The sequence below is a fragment of the Aphidius gifuensis genome, linkage group LG3, assembly GCF_014905175.1.
Source record: "Aphidius gifuensis isolate YNYX2018 linkage group LG3, ASM1490517v1, whole genome shotgun sequence".
NCBI classification, from domain to species: Eukaryota; Metazoa; Arthropoda; class Insecta; order Hymenoptera; family Braconidae; genus Aphidius; species Aphidius gifuensis.
The window spans coordinates 24,490,979-24,515,351 of NC_057790.1; the positions used below are offsets into that span (position 1 = coordinate 24,490,979).

General features: G+C 24.3%; 6 protein-coding genes across 13 annotated transcripts; 2 read left to right on the forward strand and 4 right to left on the reverse strand.

The window, feature by feature from the left end:
* The first annotated feature begins 17 nt into the window (after window positions 1–17).
* Window positions 18–3,574, forward strand: LOC122853120 (transcriptional repressor CTCF-like). Of its 5 annotated transcripts, none has more exons than XM_044153384.1 (7): window positions 18–162; window positions 1,022–1,203; window positions 1,287–1,991; window positions 2,076–2,363; window positions 2,445–3,133; window positions 3,212–3,433; window positions 3,514–3,574. In XM_044153384.1, the coding sequence occupies exons 2-7, from the start codon at window positions 1,080–1,082 to the stop codon at window positions 3,541–3,543; spliced, it is 2,058 nt and encodes a 685-aa protein (XP_044009319.1). In that variant the 5' UTR covers window positions 18–162; window positions 1,022–1,079; the 3' UTR covers window positions 3,544–3,574. The 5 variants fall into 5 exon arrangements, with proteins under 5 accessions (XP_044009319.1, XP_044009322.1, XP_044009320.1 ...); XM_044153387.1 differs by having other exon boundaries at window positions 35–162; window positions 3,517–3,574; XM_044153385.1 differs by lacking the exon at window positions 18–162 and adding an exon at window positions 166–320.
* Window positions 3,575–4,688: 1,114 nt separating this feature from the next.
* Window positions 4,689–7,035, forward strand: LOC122853123. Of its 2 annotated transcripts, XM_044153392.1 has the most exons (4): window positions 4,713–4,912; window positions 5,040–5,139; window positions 5,215–6,139; window positions 6,211–7,035. In XM_044153392.1, the coding sequence occupies exons 1-4, from the start codon at window positions 4,802–4,804 to the stop codon at window positions 6,989–6,991; spliced, it is 1,917 nt and encodes a 638-aa protein (XP_044009327.1). In that variant the 5' UTR covers window positions 4,713–4,801; the 3' UTR covers window positions 6,992–7,035. The 2 variants fall into 2 exon arrangements, with proteins under 2 accessions (XP_044009326.1, XP_044009327.1); XM_044153391.1 differs by having other exon boundaries at window positions 4,689–4,912; window positions 5,040–6,139.
* A 293-nt stretch (window positions 7,036–7,328) lies between these two features.
* Window positions 7,329–10,673, reverse strand: LOC122853125. 2 transcript variants are annotated; one of them, XM_044153395.1, is made up of 6 exons: window positions 10,463–10,673; window positions 10,055–10,378; window positions 8,602–8,806; window positions 8,236–8,429; window positions 7,897–8,154; window positions 7,329–7,827 (listed from the first exon to the last, which is right to left on the reverse strand). In XM_044153395.1, the coding sequence occupies exons 3-6, from the start codon at window positions 8,737–8,739 to the stop codon at window positions 7,563–7,565; spliced, it is 855 nt and encodes a 284-aa protein (XP_044009330.1). In that variant the 5' UTR covers window positions 8,740–8,806; window positions 10,055–10,378; window positions 10,463–10,673; the 3' UTR covers window positions 7,329–7,562. The 2 variants fall into 2 exon arrangements, with proteins under 2 accessions (XP_044009330.1, XP_044009331.1); XM_044153396.1 differs by lacking the exon at window positions 10,463–10,673 and having other exon boundaries at window positions 10,055–10,379.
* A 772-nt stretch (window positions 10,674–11,445) lies between these two features.
* LOC122853124 (activating transcription factor of chaperone) lies at window positions 11,446–17,990 on the reverse strand. Of its 2 annotated transcripts, XM_044153393.1 has the most exons (3): window positions 17,840–17,990; window positions 16,761–17,096; window positions 11,446–13,049 (listed from the first exon to the last, which is right to left on the reverse strand). In XM_044153393.1, the coding sequence occupies exons 2-3, from the start codon at window positions 16,990–16,992 to the stop codon at window positions 12,115–12,117; spliced, it is 1,167 nt and encodes a 388-aa protein (XP_044009328.1). In that variant the 5' UTR covers window positions 16,993–17,096; window positions 17,840–17,990; the 3' UTR covers window positions 11,446–12,114. The 2 variants fall into 2 exon arrangements, with proteins under 2 accessions (XP_044009328.1, XP_044009329.1); XM_044153394.1 differs by lacking the exons at window positions 16,761–17,096; window positions 17,840–17,990 and adding an exon at window positions 15,131–16,318.
* A 366-nt stretch (window positions 17,991–18,356) lies between these two features.
* On the reverse strand, window positions 18,357–21,336 carry LOC122853122 (condensin complex subunit 3-like). Its single transcript, XM_044153389.1, has 2 exons — window positions 21,116–21,336; window positions 18,357–21,052 (listed from the first exon to the last, which is right to left on the reverse strand). Exons 1-2 carry the CDS (start codon window positions 21,227–21,229, stop codon window positions 18,593–18,595), a joined length of 2,574 nt encoding a protein of 857 aa, XP_044009324.1. The 5' UTR covers window positions 21,230–21,336; the 3' UTR covers window positions 18,357–18,592.
* A 285-nt stretch (window positions 21,337–21,621) lies between these two features.
* On the reverse strand, window positions 21,622–23,852 carry LOC122853126 (kinetochore protein NDC80 homolog). The gene is made up of 2 exons (XM_044153397.1): window positions 23,513–23,852; window positions 21,622–23,439 (listed from the first exon to the last, which is right to left on the reverse strand). Exons 1-2 carry the CDS (start codon window positions 23,727–23,729, stop codon window positions 21,701–21,703), a joined length of 1,956 nt encoding a protein of 651 aa, XP_044009332.1. The 5' UTR covers window positions 23,730–23,852; the 3' UTR covers window positions 21,622–21,700.
* Between the last annotated feature and the right edge of the window lie 521 nt (window positions 23,853–24,373).

Consider the following 24,373-nt stretch of genomic DNA (forward strand, 5'->3'; position numbering starts at 1 on the left):
GTCACACATACATAACACACCTAGGTAAGTGATATATATATAGATTTCGTGGCGCATCAAGTTTTTTCTGCCTTCTGCATCATCTTCAAGGAACTAAAATAAAAATTTCTTAATAACATCCAGAGGGAGTTGAGAAAAAAAAAATATAAACAAATTATAAATGTTAGTATTAACAATATTAATACGTATATAATAAATTAATAATTTTTTTTTTAATTATTACTTTAATAATTCCGTGACTTGAGCAAAAAAAAAAAAAAAAAAAAAATTACCGCCATTTTGTTGACGTGCCAAGCCGTGCCAACTGGAAAGAACGCCCAGTAAAGTCCATTATTTAATATATTTTAACAAAAATTTTATAAACATATTGATTAAAAATTTAATTGTGCTTTTAACAAATTAGTGTTTGTATTTATTTTTTGCATTATTGTCTCTGTGTGTCGTTCATATTGATATCAGCGCCGACCGTGATAATTTTGTGAATTTTCTAATATTATTTTTTTTTTTATATATTTTTTGGCATGTGGATTGTGGTTCCTATAGATGCCCCCTGTATACTGAAAACAAAAGCAATATTGTATTTATTTATTTTTCTATTAGATTTATTAATTATTTTTAATGTATTTTATTTTTTAATTAATAATTAATTGTTGTAAACTATTTGGGGCTAACATGAAGCAGTAGAGATTTTAGAGAAGGACAAAAGTTCCAATTGTCTATCCAATGCACTCATCAATTTTAATGCTATCGCGTCCTTGTTTTCAATTAAATTTTATTTCAATTTTTTAGTATTTAATATTTCAACTATATTCTATAATTTTTCCTTAACAATAAACTTTAATATCTACAATCAAATAATTATTTGTTTCTTTTTTTTATTTTGTTATTATTATTATGGCTATGCACTCTTAACAGTATTGATTCTTGAACAAAAAAAAAAAATGCTAAAGTTTATTGGAGTTGCTCTATTTGATATTTATTGCTAAAATATTTTTACATTTTTTTTCATATGCTATTTTAGATGGTTCTGGTGTTTATTGCTGATTTTATTTATTGACTGGTTGAATAAATAAAAAAAAATGACGACAAACGCAACGACAATTAAGTTGGAGGAGAATCAAGAGTCTGTTACAGAAATACAAAGTTATATTCAAACATTTAAAGAAATTGAAGGAGCTCAAGGTGAACAACTTCATCATGTTCGTAAGTATTAATTTATAAATTTATAATTCAAAAACAGAGAAAAGAAACAATTGTTAAAGAAATGTAATTTGATTATTCAACAGTTGAACCAGTTGAAGGTATAACAGGAGGTGAAGAAGGTGGTTCATATTTTGTCGATGAAACAGGACAATATTATTATCAATCAAATTCTGATGATCCACCAGTTATGACACAAGTACAAATTGAAGAAATTGATGAAGTTGATGAAAATCAACAAGGACAATATGAAGTTGTTGAAGAATTAGAAAATCTTGGTACAGTTAATAATGATGGAAAATTAGAAATGAATGGAAATGGTGATTCAAATTCTGGCTATCAATCAGTAACAATTGTACCAAATGAAGGAAATTCAAATGAAGTATCATATATTGTTGTTGTTAAACCAAATCCAGATGATGAAACAATTGAAAATCAAGATAATCCAGATAATGAAGATAATCAAGATTTAACAGTTTATGATTTTGAAGATAATGATGGTGAAGGTAATAATGATGAAGAAGTTGATGGTGATAAAACAAAAGTTGTTAAATATACACCAAAAAAAACACAAGCAGTATCACATATGTGTAATTATTGTAATTATACAAGTCCAAAAAGATATTTATTATCACGTCATATGAAATCACATTCTGAAGAAAGACCACATAAATGTAGTGTTTGTGAAAGAGGTTTTAAAACATTAGCATCATTACAAAATCATATTAATACACATACTGGTACTAAACCACATAGATGTAAATATTGTAACAGTGCATTTACAACATCAGGTAAATGATTATTTTTCATTTTATTATTTATAAATTATAGCCCTGTATATAATTATTTATATTATTTATTTTTTAAATCAACAGGTGAACTTGTTAGACATGTTAGATATCGTCATACACATGAAAAACCACATAAATGTACAGAATGTGATTATGCATCTGTTGAATTATCAAAATTAAAAAGACACATTAGATGTCATACTGGTGAACGTCCATATCAATGTCCACATTGTACATATGCAAGTCCAGATACATTTAAACTTAAACGTCATTTACGTATTCATACTGGTGAAAAACCATACGGATGTGATATTTGTAAAGCAAGATTTACACAATCAAATAGTTTAAAAGCTCATAAACTTGTTCACAATAGTAAGGATAATATTTTTTGATATAATATAGGTATATATATGCGTTAATTAAATATTAAATATCATATATTATTTGTTTTAGTTGGTGATAAGCCAATATTTCAATGTGAATTATGTCCAACAACATGTGGACGTAAAACAGATCTTAGAATTCATGTACAAAAACTTCATACATCAGATAAACCATTAAAATGTAAACGTTGTGGTAAAACATTTCCTGATAGATACAGTTTTAAGTTACATAATAAAACTCATGAAGGTGAAAAATGTTTTAAATGTGAATTGTGTCCATATGCATCAATATCAGCAAGACATTTAGAAAGTCATATGTTAATACATACTGATCAAAAACCATATCAATGTGATCATTGTTATCAATCATTTAGACAAAAACAATTATTAAAAAGACATTGTAATTTATATCATAATCCAACATATACACCACCAGCACCACAAGAAAAAACTCATCAATGTCCAGAATGTGAACGTTCATTTAGACATAAAGGTAATTTAATAAGACACATGGCTGTACATGATCCAGAATCATCATTACAAGAAAAAAATAAAGCATTAAAAATTGGTAGACAAAAGAAAATTCAAATTATTGATGGACAAAGAGTTGAAGTTATGACTGGTTACGAGGATGAAGAGGAAGAGGAAGAAGAAGAAGAAGAAGATGAAGATGAAATGATGGCTGTTGAAGGAAGTGATGGACAACAGTATGTTGTACTTGAAGTTATTCAGCTTGCTGATAATCAAGGAACACAACAAGTAATAAAAAAATATTCATTTATAATAATTATTTTATATGAAATATTAATTGTTTTAATTGATTATTAATTTATTTAGATGGCTGTTGATGGTGAATTTATGATGCAAGATCCATTGAGCGAAGAACATGCAACAATACTTGGGGATATTGAAGAAGAAGAAGAGGAAGAAGAAGAATTAGAATTAGAAGGAGAACAAGTGGAAGATATTAAATACGTACTTGAAGAAAGTAAAACAACTAAAAATGAAGAAAATTCAAAACATCGTGAAGATGTTGAAACTTGTTTTGGTTTTGATGGGGTAATTATTATTTAATTATTATTATTAAATAATATATTTTTATGATTATTTTTAATTGATTAATTTTTTTTTATTCACAGGAAGAAGATGAGGAAAATGAAGATGAATAATTTAAATTTAAATTCAATATTGTAATTCTGAGAAAATTTAATTTAAAATATAAAAATAAATATAATATTAATGTATATTTTATATTTATTTTTCATTTGTGTTTAGTCAATTATTTATTCATTTTTTTTATTTTTGAAATAAATAAAAATGTTTCTTGAAATGATAAATTAAAAAACTTTGAAAGATTGTTGACAATAATTTATCGTATGATTTTTAGAAATTGTCTAAAAAATTAAATATGGATATATGCTTTATCCAGCAATGTCAAATGGAAATACATAAAAAATCTAGAATAAAGTTTTAATTGTAAAAAAAAAAAAAACAATCAACAAAATGAAATAATAAATTTTGTTAGTTGCTAATGTCACAATTAATGTTTTAAATAAAATGATGCTTTTTCAAATATTATTATTTACTAATCTAATATGTTTTTTTACTTATTACATATTAATTTTTTATTTCTCTCTATCTTAGACAAAATGTGTCTTTATGAGCAATAGATATTTATACATATGAAAACTTTGATGCCAAATTTAAAAAAGAGAATTAAAATTATTTACAAATATTGAATAGCAAAAGGTAATTTACTCAAATTAATTTTTCAATTATCCTTCCATATGAAAATTATATTTTTATCATTTTCATATATATTATTTTTTCTTTTTTCAATTGACTTTCGTTTGTTATCGAAAGTTGTTTATTTAAAATTTTTTATATATCTCAAAATTATTTACAGGCAAAACCATATGCTCTTTCCGATTAGAGAGAGATTTTTTTGATACTTAAAAACATGTTTAATTGTAAATTCATTTATTTATTTAATTTTATGTTTGATTTATAAAATTTAGATAAATTATTTACTTAATTTAATAATTTCTATGAAGGCCATTTTAAATTTTTATCAAGAGAGAAGCTATTTTTCATTTCCTGATAATTTTAAATAGGTAATATATTTCATTAATCAACCAATTTATTAATTAATTTAAAATAAAAAATTAAAAAAAGTAAATTTAATTTAAAAATCATAATTATCTTTAACATAATTTTCGATAATTTTATTTGAAAAATAGTTTTTTTTATGACTTGTTTATTATATTTTTTTTTCTACTAATACTAACCTTCCTGACAAAACAAAAAATAAAAATATTATTTTTTTTGTACTCTCACACCTGGTTGAATTGGAGTAATTGAGTTATAAAAAAAAGTATAATTTTTTCATTTAATTTATCAACTAAATGTAAATAATAAATTATTAAAATGAGTAGTCGATCAAGTAATCCAGGAAAATCAATAATTAGTAAAAGTGATTCACAAAATATTGAAAAAAGATTGAAAATAAATTCATCAACTCCCGCCAATAACAAACAGGTATAAACACTAAACAATAATAATTAATAATAAATAAAGATACAAACAAATTAATGGACTATATTAAATAGTAATTAATTTAATTGTTTTTTATAATTATAAAAATAAATATGTATTTTCATTTCAGATAAAAGAATCACCTGTTGCTCGTTTTAAAACTGGTGGTACAACAATTGAGGTTACAGTTAAAACACAAGATCATATTGAATCACCAAAAATGTTAAATAGTAAAAAAATTAACGATAAAAAAGATTCAATAAATTTACACAATAATAACACAAATTGGAATCAAATATTTTCAGAACAAACAAGAAATACATTAAGAGGTATACATCAAAATCCACAAACATCAAGAAGTCAATCATCAAAAACATCAAGATTATGTACATCAACACAAGCAACAGATGCAAAAAAACAATTTGACAAAAGTACATCACATAAATCTTATCATCCTCGAATTGATAAACTTATTGATACAATACCACAAAAGCTACCAGCATCATCATCATCATCAGCATCATCAAATTATTCAGCAATAAAAGTAATTGATAGCTCACAGCCAATAACTGTATTTGACAAAGGTATACAATGTGGTGGTATATTTGATTATTCATCTGGTAATTTAAGTATTTTCAATCCAGTAAGAACACTTGGTTTTTTAATGAAAGAATTAGAACTTTATGTACATGATGATAAAGCAAATAAAATTTTAACTGAAATGGAACAAGCTCTTCTAAGAATACCAACTGAACCAGGTAAAATAACACCAGAGGATCTAGAAGCAATAACAATGAGAAATAATTTAGAAATAATAACAACAAAGCTAGCTGAAAAAAGTAAACAAATGGAAAAAATGTATGAAGCACTTGTTAAAGATAAAGAAAGACTTGTTCAACAAACACGTGAACAATCATATCTTCTTGATCAAGCAAATAGACGTGAAAATGAACTTGAATATTTAATTAAAAAACTTAAATGTGATTTAAATGATGCAAATAATATTATTAAAAATGAACAAAATAATAAAAAAAAAATTAATGATCTTCAAGATGTTATTAAAAAAATGGAATTAATACAAAATCAATTAAAAAATGATTTACATGAACAAAATGAAAATTCACAACAAGCATATTTTGATGTACAATATCTTAAATTAGAAAAAGAAAAACTTTCAGCAATGTCATCATTTAAAGATTCACAACTTATTGATCATCGTAAAGCCATCAAGTATGTATATTTTTTTTTCTTTTCATTTGTTTAATTATTTGATTAACTAATATTTATATTTATATTTTTAGAAGTTTACAAAATCTTATTCACAATCAGCTGTTAACATTATCAAAAGAAAGTTCACTTGATGATAAATTTGACAGTAATCATGATGCTTCAACAGTAATACGTGGTCAAGGTTTAGCATCATCATCACATGTATCACCAGAAAATTCAGTACCACCAGTAACATGGCGTGAAGGTTCACAGCTATCAATTTCAAGTGTTAATTCAAAATTGGATAATAAAAATGACGATGATCATGCAGATATAAATGAACTGACATTAAAACCAGTACCATTAAAAGACGAATCAGTACAAACACTTGAAAATTTATTAAATGAATCTGGTGGTGAACGGTTTAAAGAAAAAACTCATTTAGAATTTACAAGTTTTGCTGGTGAAGAAATATCACATTCAACTTCAGCTTTTATACGTAATCATGATGATACAGTTTATAAAAATTTAGATGACATTGATAAAAGTAATAAACGAAACAGTATTAATTATAATATTGATAAAATTTTGTCAAATATACAAACGACACTTGATGAAAAAAAAATGAAACATAAAAAAAAATCACCAAAAAAACCAACGACAAATTATCGACGTTTAGATAATGAAAAAATATTTATTGATAATTATGATGATGAAAAACCACGTAAAGACGTACAAACAATATTTGAAAATGCAAGAATTAATAATAAATTTAATGTTAGAGTTCCAAGTCCATTACGACAATATCCAGATCCAAATTGGACTGATAGCTCTTTGCCAACAATGAGTATAGCTGAATCAAATATTGTTTAAAAAAAAAATAAATTTAATTAACAATTATCAATAAATTAATAGTATTAAATTAAAAAAAAAAAATATAACAATACAAAAAAACCCCATCAATCTCAATTTTAATTATAATATATATATTTTTTTTTTACACATTTATTTATAACTATAAAAATAATAATAATATATTGGTAACAAACTTGTAAATAGAAAAAACTATCAAGTATTTTTAATGATTAATTTAAGCTGATTAAATTATATTAATTTAAAATTTTTTTTTGCATTTTTAATAAGTATACTCAAAATTCAATTGCAAATAAAATATTTATTATTAAAATTATTCGTGTGTTTGTTACGGCACGTTGGACCAGTCTATTAGTTATATAAACAAAAAAAATAAAAAATAAACAAACTAACTAACTAATTACTAAACAATAATAATAATTCAAATAAATTATTTTTAAATGAATATTTTTAATATACTATTTGGTAATTTGTCAATTTCAAAATGAAAAAGAAATAATAAAAATTAACGAATAGTAAATATATATTTATAAATAAATTAATTTCAAAAAAAAAAAAAGGAAAATAATCTTTAGTATCTGTTGCTACGACGATCAGAATAATTTGTCGAGTATTTACTGTAACGATCGCTAGCACCATCATCTGGATATTTATCACCAGCTTTATAATGAATCTCAGGAGCAGAACCAACATGTCCTTGCCAATGTTTTGTCCAATATAAATCTTCTGGATTAACTTCATGTGGATGTTTTGCATTTTTAAACACATGAACACAATAAATTAAACTACCAACAAGTGTCATCATGCCAAATATTAAAAATACTATACCAAGAATCCTATAAAAATTAATATTATTTGATTAATAATATTTAAGCTTTTTTTTTTAATAAAATCCATCAACTTACCAAACAATAATTGGTTCAAAAAATTGTACAACAATAACAAAACCAAGTGTCACAAGAATGAGACCCAAATTAAGTAATAATAATAAACAACACATTCCTTTTGTATTTGGACAAAATGGATTTGGTGTTGACATTGTTTCAACAACAATACCACCATGTCTTGATGTTTTAGTTTTAATTGTTGAACCACCAGATCTTGCTGAGCCATAACTGTAATGACTTGGTGCTCTGTCATCAATTTTTGAACTTGGTATTGCACTGTAATTTTTTAAAAAACAAATTAAACATCAATTATAATTTTTAAATGTTAAAAGCAAGTGTTAATGATTAATTATTCACCTTAAATCAGATGTAGCTCTGTATGCACCATTACTAACATAAATTTCTGATCCAAAACCATTATGACGATGAACATTTGGTGGTGAATCTCTTGAATAATCAGATCCTCTTCCATTTCTTGATCCATGTCTTTTTTCACTTTCTTTATCATACAATGATCTGTGATTTTTTTCAACAGATCCAACTGGTTTTATCTTTAAAAAAAAATATTTAAAATTTAAATTAATTATATAATATGTTTTTTTTTTAATAAATGTGTAAATATATTTGCTTTCTAATTTTTATATTTAATTTATATTTTTTCTCTAAGTTTGTTAATAAATTATTTAAATATTTCAAGTAGTTATTTTTGTTTTTTTTTGTTACCATTGAATGGGATTTGTGAACAACAGCATATTCAGATGGTTCTCGAATACCTGGATGGCTTTCTTCACCATCTGTTGAATAAGCTCGATGATGATCACTTCCATTATGCACCAAATATCCACTATTATGATGACGCATTATTGATATTTAATATTTTAACAATAAAATTAAATTAATATTAATGATAAATCTTCTGTTGATCAGGCTGTAAAATAGATTGAAAAAAAAATAATTTTAAATTAATTAAAAACAATTTTCATATAATACATTTGTAAAATTATTTTATAATAATATTTAAATTTTTTAATTTAACATATTGTGGGTTGCAAGGTCAGGGTACATATACACGCCCGCAAAAAAACCTTGTTCTCATTTAATCTCAGCCTGCTGAGACACCCGACAAATACACTAAACCATTCATGGAAATTATTAGCTTAATTTAAATATATAAAATAAACTCAGTGAGCTCAATGCAAGAAATATTAATTAGTCTTTTTTTTTTAAATTAATAATTAACAAGAAAATTATATAAAAACAGGAAACAAAGTAATTATTAATAACTAGTCTTTGTCGATAAAATTAAATGAATATTTGCAAAACAACATTCCATTAATTTTGATTTAATAAATAAAAATTTAAAATTATTATTTATTTTATTAACAATGCTTGTTTGAATTTAAATTTTTATTATAATATTTGGTGATGGATATTCCAAAAATAGATATGACTCAATTTTCCATATCAGGTGTTAGATTTTTTTTTTTTTCTCTCCTCATGATACACACTATTATTTACTGCATTTTATAATTTTTTTTTTTTGCCAATATTATTATGATTAAACGATTGAAATTTTATTTAAAAAAATAAACGAAATATACACGTCAAATAAGGAGAAATTTGCAACGATAACTCGTCCAGAATATTGTCTCTCCCTTCTCTACTTTCGATTTTTTTTTCTTTTATTTTGTTCAGTTACTCAAGGCTTAAAATTTCTTTTTATATATATTTTTTAAATTCTTATATAATACAAATTAATTAAATATCCGTAACATTTGCGTTTTCACTTATTGTCATGTATTATTTTACCTAAAAGAAAATAATTAATTACTTCCTAATAGAAATACATGAATTATACAATAACAACATTCATGATAAAATACAATATAAAATATGTACTTGAAATTGATAATAACAATGATAATTTAAAAATAAAAAGACAGAGTTTAAGTAAACGGTATTTTGCGCATTTAAATATTCAGATAACAATAGTAATATTTGATTTTAAAAGGAATTTTTTAAAGTCAAAAAGAGCCAAGAGTAAATCAACAATAGAAAAAGAATAATTCAAATCATTTTACTATGATATATCAATTATAAAAAGAAAAAAAAAAAAACAATTAAATAAATTTAAATTAAAATAGAAAGAGTAAAGTAAAAAAAAAAAAATAAATACCTGAATGTTACAGATGATCAACGAAGACGACAACGACGACGATCTAGATGACGATATTTTAGGTACGTCATACCGTACAATGAATTATAGTAATAACACACTATTGATAAATAATTAAATGATAAATAAATCTAATAAAATAATATATTTATTAAATATACTTTTGATGATTTGACATGAATATAATGACGCCAGTCAGTCGCAGAATAAACTGGCATAGTACTAATGCAGAAATCCAACTAGTGAGTATTGTGGGGGGATGGGGAAAGGTGCCCATGAGATATGCTATGCTATGCCTCAACTCCTCTTCCACCTTACACAAGTCTTAAAAAAATAAAAAAAATAATAAATAAATAAATAACAGAGAGGTATATATATATGTATTTTCATTTTGTTAGTGGTACTCACTTCATGCTGGTTTAACTTGGATTCTGATGATCCTACTCCTTTTTTTTTTTTTCTTTTACTTCTCTCCTTGCCTCTCTATAATAAAACCTGTGTTCAATAAAAATACAGAGCTAACAGATGTAACTCCAAGTGGGAGAATATTTAATTCACGCAATTCAATGATATTTTATTTATTTTCTGTTTTTATTAATACCACCATTTTGATTCAGCTTGAGAAATCATTATGATTTATCAATCAATAATATATCTATGTGTATTTTAATATTGTCATGAAATTTTTTAATCTTTTTTTTAAAAAAATAATTAACTGGCTTCTTTTTTATTTCTTTTTTTAAGCCATCAAGTTGTTTTTTCTTTTTTTTTTTTATTAGAAAGAGAAATTATTAATTTTTTTATATAAAAACTTCAAAATTAATTAGATTAGATTGTTATTTAGTAAAGAATATTAAAGTTTTATATTTAAAAATAAAATATGATTTTATTTTTTAAATTATAATTATGTATTATCATGTTTTTAAAAAATTATGGTAAAATTCTTCAACTTTTAAAAAGTGTATATTGGTTTAAAAGAAACCAATGAATATAGCCCAGGGATAAAAATGCTAATTGAAAAAAAAAAAAAAAGAGAAAGTATTCGTGTAAAATTTTTATAACAGTACATGTTAATGTAATCAATCAATTTATAATAATTATCTTCTCAAAGTCGTATCAAACGTTAAACGTTTTTTTGATGGTATCAAATAATTTGGGCCCTCTTATATTATTATACCTGAAATAAAAAAATAATAATAATAAAAAAAAATTAATAATAAACAGAAAGAAAGTAATTGACAATTTAAATTTCATTGTGAACTCAATAAATTTATTTATTTTTGTTTGTGTAATATTTAACTCATCATAAAAAGAAAAGAAAAAAAAAACATTTTTCTTGAATTAATTTTGGAATGAAAGAGACTTGATGAGATTTTTTTTTTTTGTAACATTATTATGTTATGTGGTCTACATTGTTTGTTTAAACATATAATGATATAAAAAAAATAATCATATTTAATGTTATCTGATTTATTTTTGTGCCTACTGCAGGGCAATTAATTTCAATTCGACGTAACAACATCAAACATCATAGACTCACTAAAATGCAATAGACCCAAATTCATACTGATAACAGAAATAAAAATTAATTTTATCTCAAGAGAACAACAACATAATTGAACTGAATGAATTATTGACAATGGACCTTAACACTCTTACTTAATGACAAATTAATTTAACTTATACCCCACGTGCTTAAGTTTAATATTTTTCCATAAATTTTTAAATTCAAATTTTCTTATAACATTAATGACCACTAAAAATACCAACTGCCTAATTTTTAAATTTTTTCAAATACATTTATAATCCTACTTTTGTAATTTTTCATTTTGAAAATTAATTTTTATTCCATTCACGAATAAATGGACAAGATAATTTTAAATAAAACACTGCAATGAATTAATTTTACAGTCAAATTATTTAGCAAATTAAATAAAAATCAAATTTCAATAATAAAAGAAGTTAATCTCAATTTTGATATATATATAAATTAAAAACTAATGATTAAAATTAAAGAATAATATTATTTGACAAAACTCTTGAATTAAAACTACGATAATTTACTTGATTAATCCTTTAGCTTTAAATAAATCACGCATTAAACCCTTTAAATATCCAATTTCACGTTGTAAATCTTTAACTTGATCATTTAATTTTTCATTATGATCAATTAATTCTTGTTCTTCACCGACAATTTCTTTAATTTCAGCTTTTTTCTTTTGACGATAACGTGTTGCTGCATTTTTATTTTGTTCTTTTTTACGTATTTTTTTGTCGACAGCAGCTGGACGTGAATATGGCTTATTACGATTTTTATTAATGCGTTGATTAAGTTGTTTATTATTGTATTTATCACTATTACTACTGGAACTTGTTGATGTATTTATTGTCCATTCAGGATCATCATTTGAATCATCAGAATTATAGCTGCTATTTGAACTGGTAGATGGACTTGATGGTGACATATCTTCAGCACATGATCTAACATATTCATCAACAGCAGCAAGTTCAAAATCAACATCACCAACAAGTGGTGCTAATGATATATTTTCAGCATTCCAACCATTTGATATTTGACTAAAATATGATTTTGTCATTGGTGTATTATTATCTTGTGTTGTTTCTGTTTGTATATCTTGTGAATATTGTTGATTTGATGAATCAAGTGTTAGCAATAATTGCTCAGTATCTGTTGGTTGTTGAAATGTTAATTTTTCAAAAATTCCTGTTGATGTGTCTGTTGCTGCTGCTGGTGGTGGTGGTGATTGTGGTGGTGTCAATGTTAAATGACCACCTGGATATATTTGATGACATGCTTCAACATCACCAAGTACTGTTTCAAATTCTTGTAACAATGATTGAGTTGTAGTTGAAGATTGTTCTTGTTGTTTTTCTATTGTTGGATAAACAATTGGCTTGTTTTGTCCACATTCTGGTGATGGTATATCTTCAAACAAAAATTCAACCTTTTGTTCCAACCAATCTGCAAATGGTTCTGAAAAATTAAAGCAATAAATAATTTAATTTTTAAATATTCATTTTTCAACATAATATACATTTTATTTTTATTATTTATTTGCTTTGACATTATAATGGGAGTGGCACAGTAGTGTGTTGAATAATATTTTATACGTTCCTTGAAATCTCGAGGAAAACAAGAATAATAAATATATATATACTTTTTTTATTTCAAACTGAATATTCATATGTATTTGTTTAATCTCAAGTACGAATTATCAAAAAATTTTATCTCATGTCAAGTACGTTGTTACTTTTTTTATAATAATATATTAATAAATTAAAAGAAAAAAAAAAAAGATAACGCTTGTGTGACATTTAAAAGGAGGAACCGTTATTAACTTGTTGAAGTAATTGATGCATAGCTAGATCATGTAAATGTAAAGCTAATTATTGCGTAATTATTAATGTCATTTTTTTTTTATTGAAAATAAAACATGTTTACTCGATCACGATGTTTCAATGTAAAAGGGTTTTTTGTCATTTAAATCAGCAGAGGTCAAGGTGTACATTTATGAATTTAAATAAAATAAAAAAATAATTATATAAAATTTCAAAATTAATAATAAAAAGAAAGCAAATATATAGATATTTAAATTATTGAGTATAAAAACAATGACTCAAGGACAACAACAAATTGATAGATAAAATTTTTTCTAAACATAAAATATATTTGAATATTAACTAAAATAAATTTTATCTATTTTATGATTTTATGATAAATATAATATTATTAAATTTATTTATTTATTCATTATTTTTCCTATCCAAACACGAGTTTTATTTTATGATTTTTTTTAAATATAAAGAGATCATAACCCCAAGTGCATTTTAATTGTGCAATGACTTAGACATTTATTATCGCACGTTAGCCTATTTTAATGTGTATCACTTTTTGCTCAATAAAATTATCACAATAAATTGAATAAATAAAACCATACATAATGAAGGACAGCAACCTAATTGATGTTTTCCCAGTTGTAATAATTCTCAATGCAAACAAGTAATAATATTCTAATCAACTTAATATATAAATTTTTTTTATTTCATTGAAATTAAATATCAATCATCAATTGATCAATATATTATTGTTACTTTTATATTAACCACAATATTGCAAAATGAAATTTAAAAATTTTTTATAGTAAAAAGTAAATTAACCGGTTCTAACAAGTCAACACACAAATGAATTTATAAAAATCAAAAAAAAATATTAGTTTTTCATATTTTTAAACTTTCGCTTTAAAAACAACTCAACCGTAATATATTTTTCATAATTATTTTTATAAAATATCAATTATTTAATTTAAATATATTATTAAACAAGTGTAGGATGAAAAAATATTTAATTTTTTTTTTTTCATTATTTATCATCACATTAACGCAAACTCATTGGATTTCAGAATCAGGTTTACACTAAACTATCGATATATATATTTATTTAAAAAAAAAATAATATTTTTATTATTATTAATAATAATAATATACTTTAATCGTGATATTAAATGCAGAAAAACCAGTCTGTGAGAAAAGCAATAAAGGCGCGTTTTGTTCATTGTTACGCCTCACTGAAGATAATAAGATTTTTTTTTATTTAAACAAATTTATTATTGCCGTTGTTGTTGTGGTTATTCAAAAAAAAAAAAATATATATATATCAGATTGATTTTAAAAATATATTTCATAATAATAAAGTGACAAAAAAATATGTAGAATCAATGTCTCTGTAGTTTAAAAAAATTAAAAAAGACAAATGATTGTTACACTTGTCGATAGTTAAATTAATGTGTTCAAAAGGTCAATGAGCTTCATAAATTCTCTCAACAAACTACGCATTTAAAAAAACAAAATCTATTAATAATATATTTCGTTAATTTAAATATCTTTCACTTTTTTAAAAACAAATTAAAACCAGAAAGTATCATCTTTCTTTCTTTATGTTTTTTTGCATACTAATTATCATTTTATTTCGTTTATTTTTTTTTTCATCATTATTATTATATTTATATAAATTAATAATAAAAAAGGAAAAATAAAAAAAGGATATTTAAAACATACCACTGTAACAAATAGCAGCCATTATCGTTGAGTTTTGTCAGTTTTTAATCTACTTGATGATAATGAGTTGAAAATAAAACAGTTGATAACGAAAATTAATGAAACACGTTCGAAATAAAATTAATAAAAAAATATATAAAATAAAATATACAAAGAAAATATTTATAAAATATAAAAAGCGCAGTATTGGGTCTGATTATCACAATTTTTCTGGTTATTTTTTAATAACTTGGCAGTAAAGAGAAAAAAAATTATAAAAAAATAAAATTATTATTAAAATTAATGAACACACTAAACACGTTATTTTATTTGACACTTAAATATTTAACCAGATAATAATGATCAGCGTCTTTTTACTAATTTTTGTGAGTTCACAATGATTTCTCGATTCCACGTGTAACGATACGTGAACTGCATACTACTGTATAACATTAGTACACTCCAACATTTAGACGAATTTAAATTAACAATTTTCACGGTTTTTGATGCCAGTATTACAAATATTATATCCAACACAATGTCATATACAATTTAAATTCAATAATCCATTAATTTTATCTTCTTCAAATTATGTTGTTTTATTTTTTGCAAATTTTAGCGAAAGCTGTTTTAAAATTTGCCACGTAATCACACGTTTTACTTTTTTATTCTAAAAAAATGAATAACTTTTTGTTAAAATAATATTTACTAATTAATAAAATTATTTTAAAAATAATTTATCATTTGATAAGTAAAAAAAAAACAATGGAAAAAAACAATCAAAATAAAAGAAACTTTATTTTATTTTTTAAACTTTTGTCTGGTGATTACACGTGATTAGTGATAAAGAAGAAAAAAAAAAAAATAAAAATAAATCTCAAGAGGTCGGAAAATATTGTACACTCAACACTGACAAGAGTAGAACTGATGAAGCTTGCTTGATATTGCCAAACAAGTGTGTGAGAAACTTGGGGAAATAAAGATATAAAAAAAAAAAAAAAAAAAATTAATAAATTAAAAAAATAATAATAATTCAAGGTGGGGGATATATCAGTTAATGAGGTGGTCGAAGAAGTAGTGGAAATCATTTAAATAAAACAAGTATACATACGTATAAATGTGTTATTTTTTTATTTTTTTTTAATTGACCTATACAGCCAATAGTATGAAATCAGTGTGTGATTCTCCTACTTATTATCTTTGGACTTTCCCTCTACTGATTCAGAAATCGTCACATAAAAATTTTCTACCAGCCTCCTCCCTCTTTAATAATAATATTATTTTAAAACTTGAAATTAACCAGTTTGTCCCACTCTTATTTATCCATCAAGAATTATAAAAATAAAAGCCAACAGTAAAGGGGAATTTATTTTAAATGTAAGGAAAAAAAAAAATGTGTGTTACGTTTTCTCGTGTAGCTCGTGTCCCACTTGACTGAATCGAGTGGAACTTTTTAAAAAGTCTTGTGGTATTTTTGATTCAACGCCAGAAAGAATGTTTATTTTTTTTTTTACCTATTTTTCATTTGTTTAATTGACAAATTGCCAAATGTTTAAAATAATTTTTTATAATTTTAAATAGTTCATTGAACTTGATTGTAAAATATATATGTTATTTTTGTTTTTAAAATAATAATCAATATTCAATTTACCTTCTTTAATAAATTCATCAAATTCGAGTTCCTCCAAAAATTTTGTCGCAACTTGAGCACGTGTTAGGGGATCATTTTCTTGGTATAGTGCGGCATCGTTTGTGTCATTAATGAGTGATTCAGAACTATTGTCAAAGCTCAAACACTCGTCATCTACATCTCCAAATAATGTTGAACTAGGAGATGTAGGCTCCTCCTTCCATTCCCATATTCCCATATTCAATGATTCCATTGTTTATTATGGGATTTATTGTTGTCTCTTGTTGTAATTGTTGATAAAAATAATTTTTATTCGTCGTAATGACGTTGGTCGTACTGATAAGCGCCATGATGGCTCTGCAAAAAAAATTATTAAATGTTAAATAAATTCTAATTATAAACAAATTTTAAATTGTAAATTACTTGTTAAATATTTTTTAAATTATTATTTATTTTTTCATTATATAACGTTTGTTATAAAATAAAATTTAGTAAATTTAAATTATAACAAAAAACAACTAGCCAAATTAATAGAAAATATTTTTTGCGTTTAAAAAATTAAAGATTACTGTAAAATTTAATTTTTTCAAGCTAAATAATTACAAATAAAATATGTAATAATTATTTTCGAAATAATTAAAATAAATAATTAATATAATATTAAATTTTTGAAAAAAAATTTACATATGAAAAATTGGGGTTATCCACGTGTTCACAAAAACTGTCATTTAATAATTAAAAAAAAAAAATTAAAATTGAACTTTGTGACGCAATCATTAATTGACGTCATGGTTAAAAAAAAATAAAATAATAAATTGTAATTATTGTAGACTAATTAATATCAATTAATTAATTATAATATTAAAAAAAAAAAAAAAAAAAAACATATGGTTAAATTTTAGCAATGAGTCATGGAGAAAAAAAAAAAATTTCCATGCTGGAGTAGACCATTCATGTGACCATGTCGCGTCTGGGTATCACAAAATGGCGTCCACGTTTAACTCACACTCAATGTTACGAAATTAATAATACATAAATAAAATTATATAAAAAATAAATAATTATAATTAAATGATAATAAATAATGATTAATAACTTACTCCATTTTTATTTGTTTTGTTAAACTTGCGTGAGCAAGCTGCTTAGTTTTTTTTTTTAGTTCCCCATCGTGGTAACACTTAAACAAAATATTATACACGTCTTCTTTAGTTGATTCATGGAGGAAATATGGCGGGGATTTGAGAAATATGCACCTTGGAACTTGGTGGCTTTAGCAAGGAGAGAAGCAAGAGAGGAGAAATCAGGGGAAATATCTCCCACCACAATAAATTACTCCACTGCATTGCATTGCATTTGATCACATGATCAACAACGTCACTGGAAAAAGATGGTGGACAACTTGTTGATGTTGCCCTAGACACTTGTCTATTATCACGTCCATTATTTATTGTTAATTGTTTTTTAAAACAAAAACAATAATAAATGATAATTAATTATTTTTTTTAGTCATTATTTATTGATCATTTAACAAGTAGCAATGTCAAATTTTATCAAAATAATCTTCATGTTTATCTTGTATGTTCCTTGACTAAATTCTAAAAAAATAATAGTCTTTTTTTCTTTGTAAAAAACTAAATGTTTTTAGCATTTTTATGTTGCTTGTACATTTTTTTTTTAATGATTTATTTTTACTCAACATATTGTTTTTAATAATATTAATAATTACAGAATAATAATGTTTTTAAAAATTAAAATTACCATGAAAATTTAAATGAATGAATTTAATAATTTATTTATAAAAGTAAAAAAAGAAAAAAACTTAGAATAACAATTAAAAATAAGTTGTAATAATTTTATTCTAGGTCAGAATCATCATCCTCAATATTATCATGATCATCAACAGGTTCTTCTGGTTCTTCTTGTTCTTCTTGTTCTTCTGGAACATTATCACCAACTTGTTCATTTGGTTTTATTGAATTACAAAATTTTTTAAAACTCATCAAGGTACTTTTGTTTCTGCTTGACAATTCTTTTATAACAGCATCACACATTTCTAGCATTTCATTTTGTAATGCCTCATCAGTTATTTTAATATTAACATAACTCAAACATTTAATAAGAGTTATTACATCATGTTCACTTTGAGGATTAACAATTTCTTTTAGAATTTCATATGAAATATTATTATGAGCAGTATAATGACCATCTTCTGTTTCTGTTTTATAAATTTTATATCTTGTTAAATCCAAAATAAAATGACCAACAATAGAAGGATCAATACTAAATAATTTACTATCAGATGGTGCATTAAATATATCAAGTATTGTTGGTAGAAATGATTTTTCAAGTATTTTTTGATTTTCTTTTCTCAATAATGGATAATATTCAAAGAATGATTTAACAGCTTCTTTAAGATGTGGATTACGATAATCTGGATTATGAAGTAGTACAATAAGACGTGAAACAATTTGTACACTATTTATTCTTCCCATAAGTAAAAGCTTGATAAAACCTTCAACAGCTTTTAATTGTATTGCTGGTACTTCATAATGAAATAAAGCTAATAACATTTTAATAACATGATTATTTGGTGTATCCAATTGTGATGCTTCAAAACTTGTTGTTTTTTCATTATCATCATCTTCATCATCATCAGCTGGATCAACAAGATTAAAATGATCAAGACCATGTTTTAAAAACAAATCAAATATAATACCCAATGACATTATCCAATGTTCATGAAAATCATTATCACTATCAGTGAATACCATGAAAAACATTGGTATATGTTTTTGAGCTAATTCAGAGTCTAAAAATAGACAAAGACCTACAGCATTTAGTGCTTGTATTTGTACATATTTATCATCATGTTCAACACTTGTTAATGCAACACTATTAAATAAATTTCTAATAATTGGTGTTACTGATGTTATTGTTGGTGATCTTAACATTGCACACATTATACCAAGGCACTTTGACATTGTATAAGAATCATTTTTTTCTTCATCACCAGATTGTAAATTAATATCATCAGAGTGTCTCAATGGCATTCTAATATCACTAATAATATGTGTTAATGTATTAACTCTTGATGTTATATTAGGTACAACCTTTTCGTATATTTCAACAATTACTTCTGTTAGTTTAAGTTCTGGTATTTCACTTATTAATGTGTCTTCAATTAATTGCTTTAAACGATTTCTTCCAACTTCATCAGATAAATCATAAAGTTTGGTCATTTCAAACAATTGACATAGTATAGCTTGCTCAGTTATTTTTTCTTCATCTTCTGTTGATTCATTGTTGACAATATTTTCACCATATTGTCTAATATGGTCACAAAAATAACTAAGCTCTGGTAATGTTTGATCAAATAATTCAGTTAATTTTGATTCTTGTAAATATTTAGAAAAACAATGCCAAAATAAAACATTTTCACTTGACAATTTATCAATTGGTATTAATTTTTTATCTTGATCAAGTGGCAATTGTTCGATTAAATCATCAACAGTTAATACTTTAAATAAATTATTTAATACATTTATACCAAGATCAGTTGCTATTTCAGTATCTAATGCATATAAAAATTTTGTTATTTCATTATCGTAATATAATAGCCAAGCTTTTAATAATATTTCTCTGACAATTTTTGATACTTCATCATTTTTATCTCGTAATCCATTATTTAATATTTCACGACGTTGTTTTATTTTAAATGATTTTGGTGTTATTTTAGTTAAAAATAAATATGCCATTTTTCTAACTGAATAATCAATATCATGTATTCTTTCAATAACACTTTGTAGAGTTTTTTTATTTCTACCAATATTTTTAATAATAGCTTTACGTACATCTGAGCTTGGATCATGTGCTAGATGATAAATATATGCGTCAATAACTTCACATTCATCATCACCAGGTTCTTGCATTCTGTGCAATGCATAAACAGCTTGTACACGTACTTTTGCTGATTTATCTTTCATTCTTTTATGCATTGCAGCAATAATATCATTACACAATTCATCACTCAAATATGCATTATCACCCATTGAATTTAATATTAAATTTAAAAAATAACATATACGATAACGTACACCAGGTAATTTTGCACTGTGTTTTTCTAATATAAAATCAAATACACGTTTTAGAAATGGTGATACTTCATCATCATCATCTTCAACTTCTGGTGTAACCTTAACCGCAAATAATGCACCAAATTCAAGTGCATTTTCAATTAATGTTTCTTTTTGTACATATGACAAAGGTATTTTAATGCATCTTTCATATGCCTCGTAGAATTCATCGAAATCATACTGTAATTATAATTAAATTAATTAATAAGTTGTTTGTTTATATGTTTATGTTTATTAACTTACATTTTTGTAGGCCTTTGCTAAAATTGCAATACACTGATCATGTGCTGTACGTTTGTCTTGTGCTCTTGTAAATACCTCACACATTAAATCAAATATTTTTTTTATAGCTGGCATTTTGTGTTGATTAAAAAACTATATTCATTCATCAATTAAATACAATTAATTTTTGTTTATGATTGTTTATGATGATAAATGGAAAATGATGCCATGCAAAAATTGAATTTATTTATCGTTATTATTTCAGGGCAGCCAACTTGATTAAACAACATCAACAAACAAGCGGCCATATTTTTTTTTCACAGTGATACCAATAGGACGAAGCTGGCGGGAAATTTGGAATGTTGCTTTAGGTACTTGTTTAAAATAAAATTAATAAAACAGTAAAAATAATGAAATATTACATTATACAATTAATAAAACTGGAAACTGAACTCCTATTGCTATATGCACGCCAGAGAAAATTAAATTCATGCAAAAAAAAATTGAAACAAAATAAATATAAAAAATTCAATATAAAAAATTTATTCATCAAGTATTAAATTATCAAACATTATTTTATAATAGTTATCAATTATATTATACTATCTATGACCATGATTTAATGTCATTTAACTTTGACATAATATTAAGAATATCGTTGTGATGATTTGACAACATTGAATGTAATCTACCAAAAAATCTTAGACCAGATTGTTCGAGAAATAATTTTTTTTTACTTCTTGCTTCAACTTGATCTTGAACTTCTTGTAGCTCATCACTCAATGTATCGATATTTGGCATTGATTGTTTAATTTTTTGAATATCATCTTTTAATTTTATTATTTGATTTCTTATTTTAATTTCATCTTCTTGACCTTGAATTTTACATTGTTTAATTGAATTTTTAATTTCACTATTTTTAGCATCAAGTTCATTTTTGTCACGACGTATTGATTCCAGTTTATCTTGCAATTTTTCATGTTCATTTGTTAAATTATTAAATGACAACATTGTTTTATCATACTCAATCATCATTTGATTTTTAACTTCATCAATAACTTTTCTTTTTTCTTTTAATAAATCTTTAGCATTTTGTTCAAATGTTATTTTTTCTGGCATTTGTAATTCACTTAATTTTTTACCCATAATATTTTCTGGTATTCCACAAACAATACTACGATTAAATATAAATAATGCTTTTGATAAATCAGTTTGACTCTTGGAAAAATTCATATCAAGTTTATATATTTCTTTAGTTAATTCTTCCAAATGTTCATCAATATTTTTTAAAAAATTTCGCCAACTAATACATTCTTGTTCTTTAACATCACGTTGTTGTGCATTCATTGGTTGTTTTTTGATTTCATCAATTAATTGATTATTTTCATTAGTAATTTTTTTACTTTCAATATCAATTTCTTTCATTTCAATTTCATATGATTTACTATCATTTCCATATTTAATTTTACATTTTTCTTGTTCATCAATATATTGTAATTGTTTATCTTCATCATTTTTTAATGCTTCAAGCTTTTTAGTAATTTCATCCAATTCATATGAAATTTTAGCAGCATTATCTTTAATAGTTCTTTTTTTATTAGCAACATCATCGAATTCTTTTTGTGCATTATCAAATATTTCTGTTGTTGCATTTGAATATTCAGCAACTGTTTGTAAATATTGATTTTCAGCTAATTTTTCTTCTTTAATTTTTTTATGATTCCATAATACATAAAGATCTAATAGTGCTCTAAATAAATTATCACGTGGTAAATCCCTAATTTGTTTACCAAAACGTTCAACTGCTTTTTCTTTAAGATCAACAATTTCAACAAGCCATGATATCCATCCAAGTACATGATGATATGAATGTGGTGTATTTGCTGTTATTAACCATGATTTCGATATGTTACCTGGATATTTAAGGTTTTTACCATATTTTGGTAATTCATTTATATAATTTGCCTTTGTTAATGGTGGTTTTGTTGTTATATCAAGTTTTTTACATAAAAATTGTGTTGCTGTAACAACTGAATCAAGTGTTATTGGCTTAAAACTTGAATTATTTTTATTTAATACAGCTGATAATGAAGTATCAAGTTTTTCCTGTTTACGAAAATATTCATCAATACGATTTAACATCGCTTCTTGAGTTGATTTGTTTGTTAAATTACGTGTATCTTTTTTTGACATTTTTTGACTACCAAGTGTACTACAACGTTCAGCTGATGATGATCTACCACGAGGACCAGTTGGTAAATCAGAATGAAAACGACCAGCTCTTGGTGTCATACCAGTTGATGTTCGTTGAGACATTATTGTTGTTGATCTTAGTGGTGTTTTACCTGAATAATTATTAATTTTAATTATTAGAAAAAAATAATTAATCAACTAATTAATTTAAATAACAAAATATACCTGGTTGTTTTAAATTTGATTTTCTTGATCCATCTGATGAATCACTGCCAATTCTTAATTTTGGAATACCAGAACCTTCACTTGATGGTCTTGGTTTAAATGTACGACGACCTTCTGATTTTGTTGTAGCAACTGATTTTTCATCTGGGCACATTGTTGATACTCTTAGAGGTGGATTATATGAGGACTGACGTCCTGTTGATGCTGATGAACGCATTTTTTATTGTTTTTTATATGTGAATTATTATAATATATATATAATATTTTATATTTAGATTGTAATTTTACATGCTATGATATAAAGATATGTGATCTTCTCAACAATAATCACTTAGCCTATGCACGCACGTGTCGCCAGAGATAGCTATGCACATATGTATTGGTGCATATTGGTGCATTGCCCGCTCACTCTCAACGCTCTCAACCATGCGCTCATCAAATCTTATACAGTCAACGTCAATACAAACTAGTACTGCACGATATAAAAGTTGCATTATATTTCAGTAGTCTCAACGAAATTTAGTTGACGTGACTGTACCGATAAGAACAAGAATGCACCAATTTCGTTTCTCTCTCGGCTGCTCTCGGCGACACTTTTGATGCGAGAGTTCAGCTTCCAGTTTTATCATATCATTTCAGTGGTTCTCGCACGAGCTGTAATTTTTATTATTTTTATTTTAAACAAAGGTAAATCAAAGACACGCTCATTGCAGACAATAAAACTTCTAAAAATCTTTTAATTATTTTTAATATACATTTAAAGAAACTTGATTAATAAATTTAATTTAATTGAAATTTAATTTACGTATTTTTGTTTACATTTATTTTTTTATTGATAATAAAATTGATTATTTTACATTA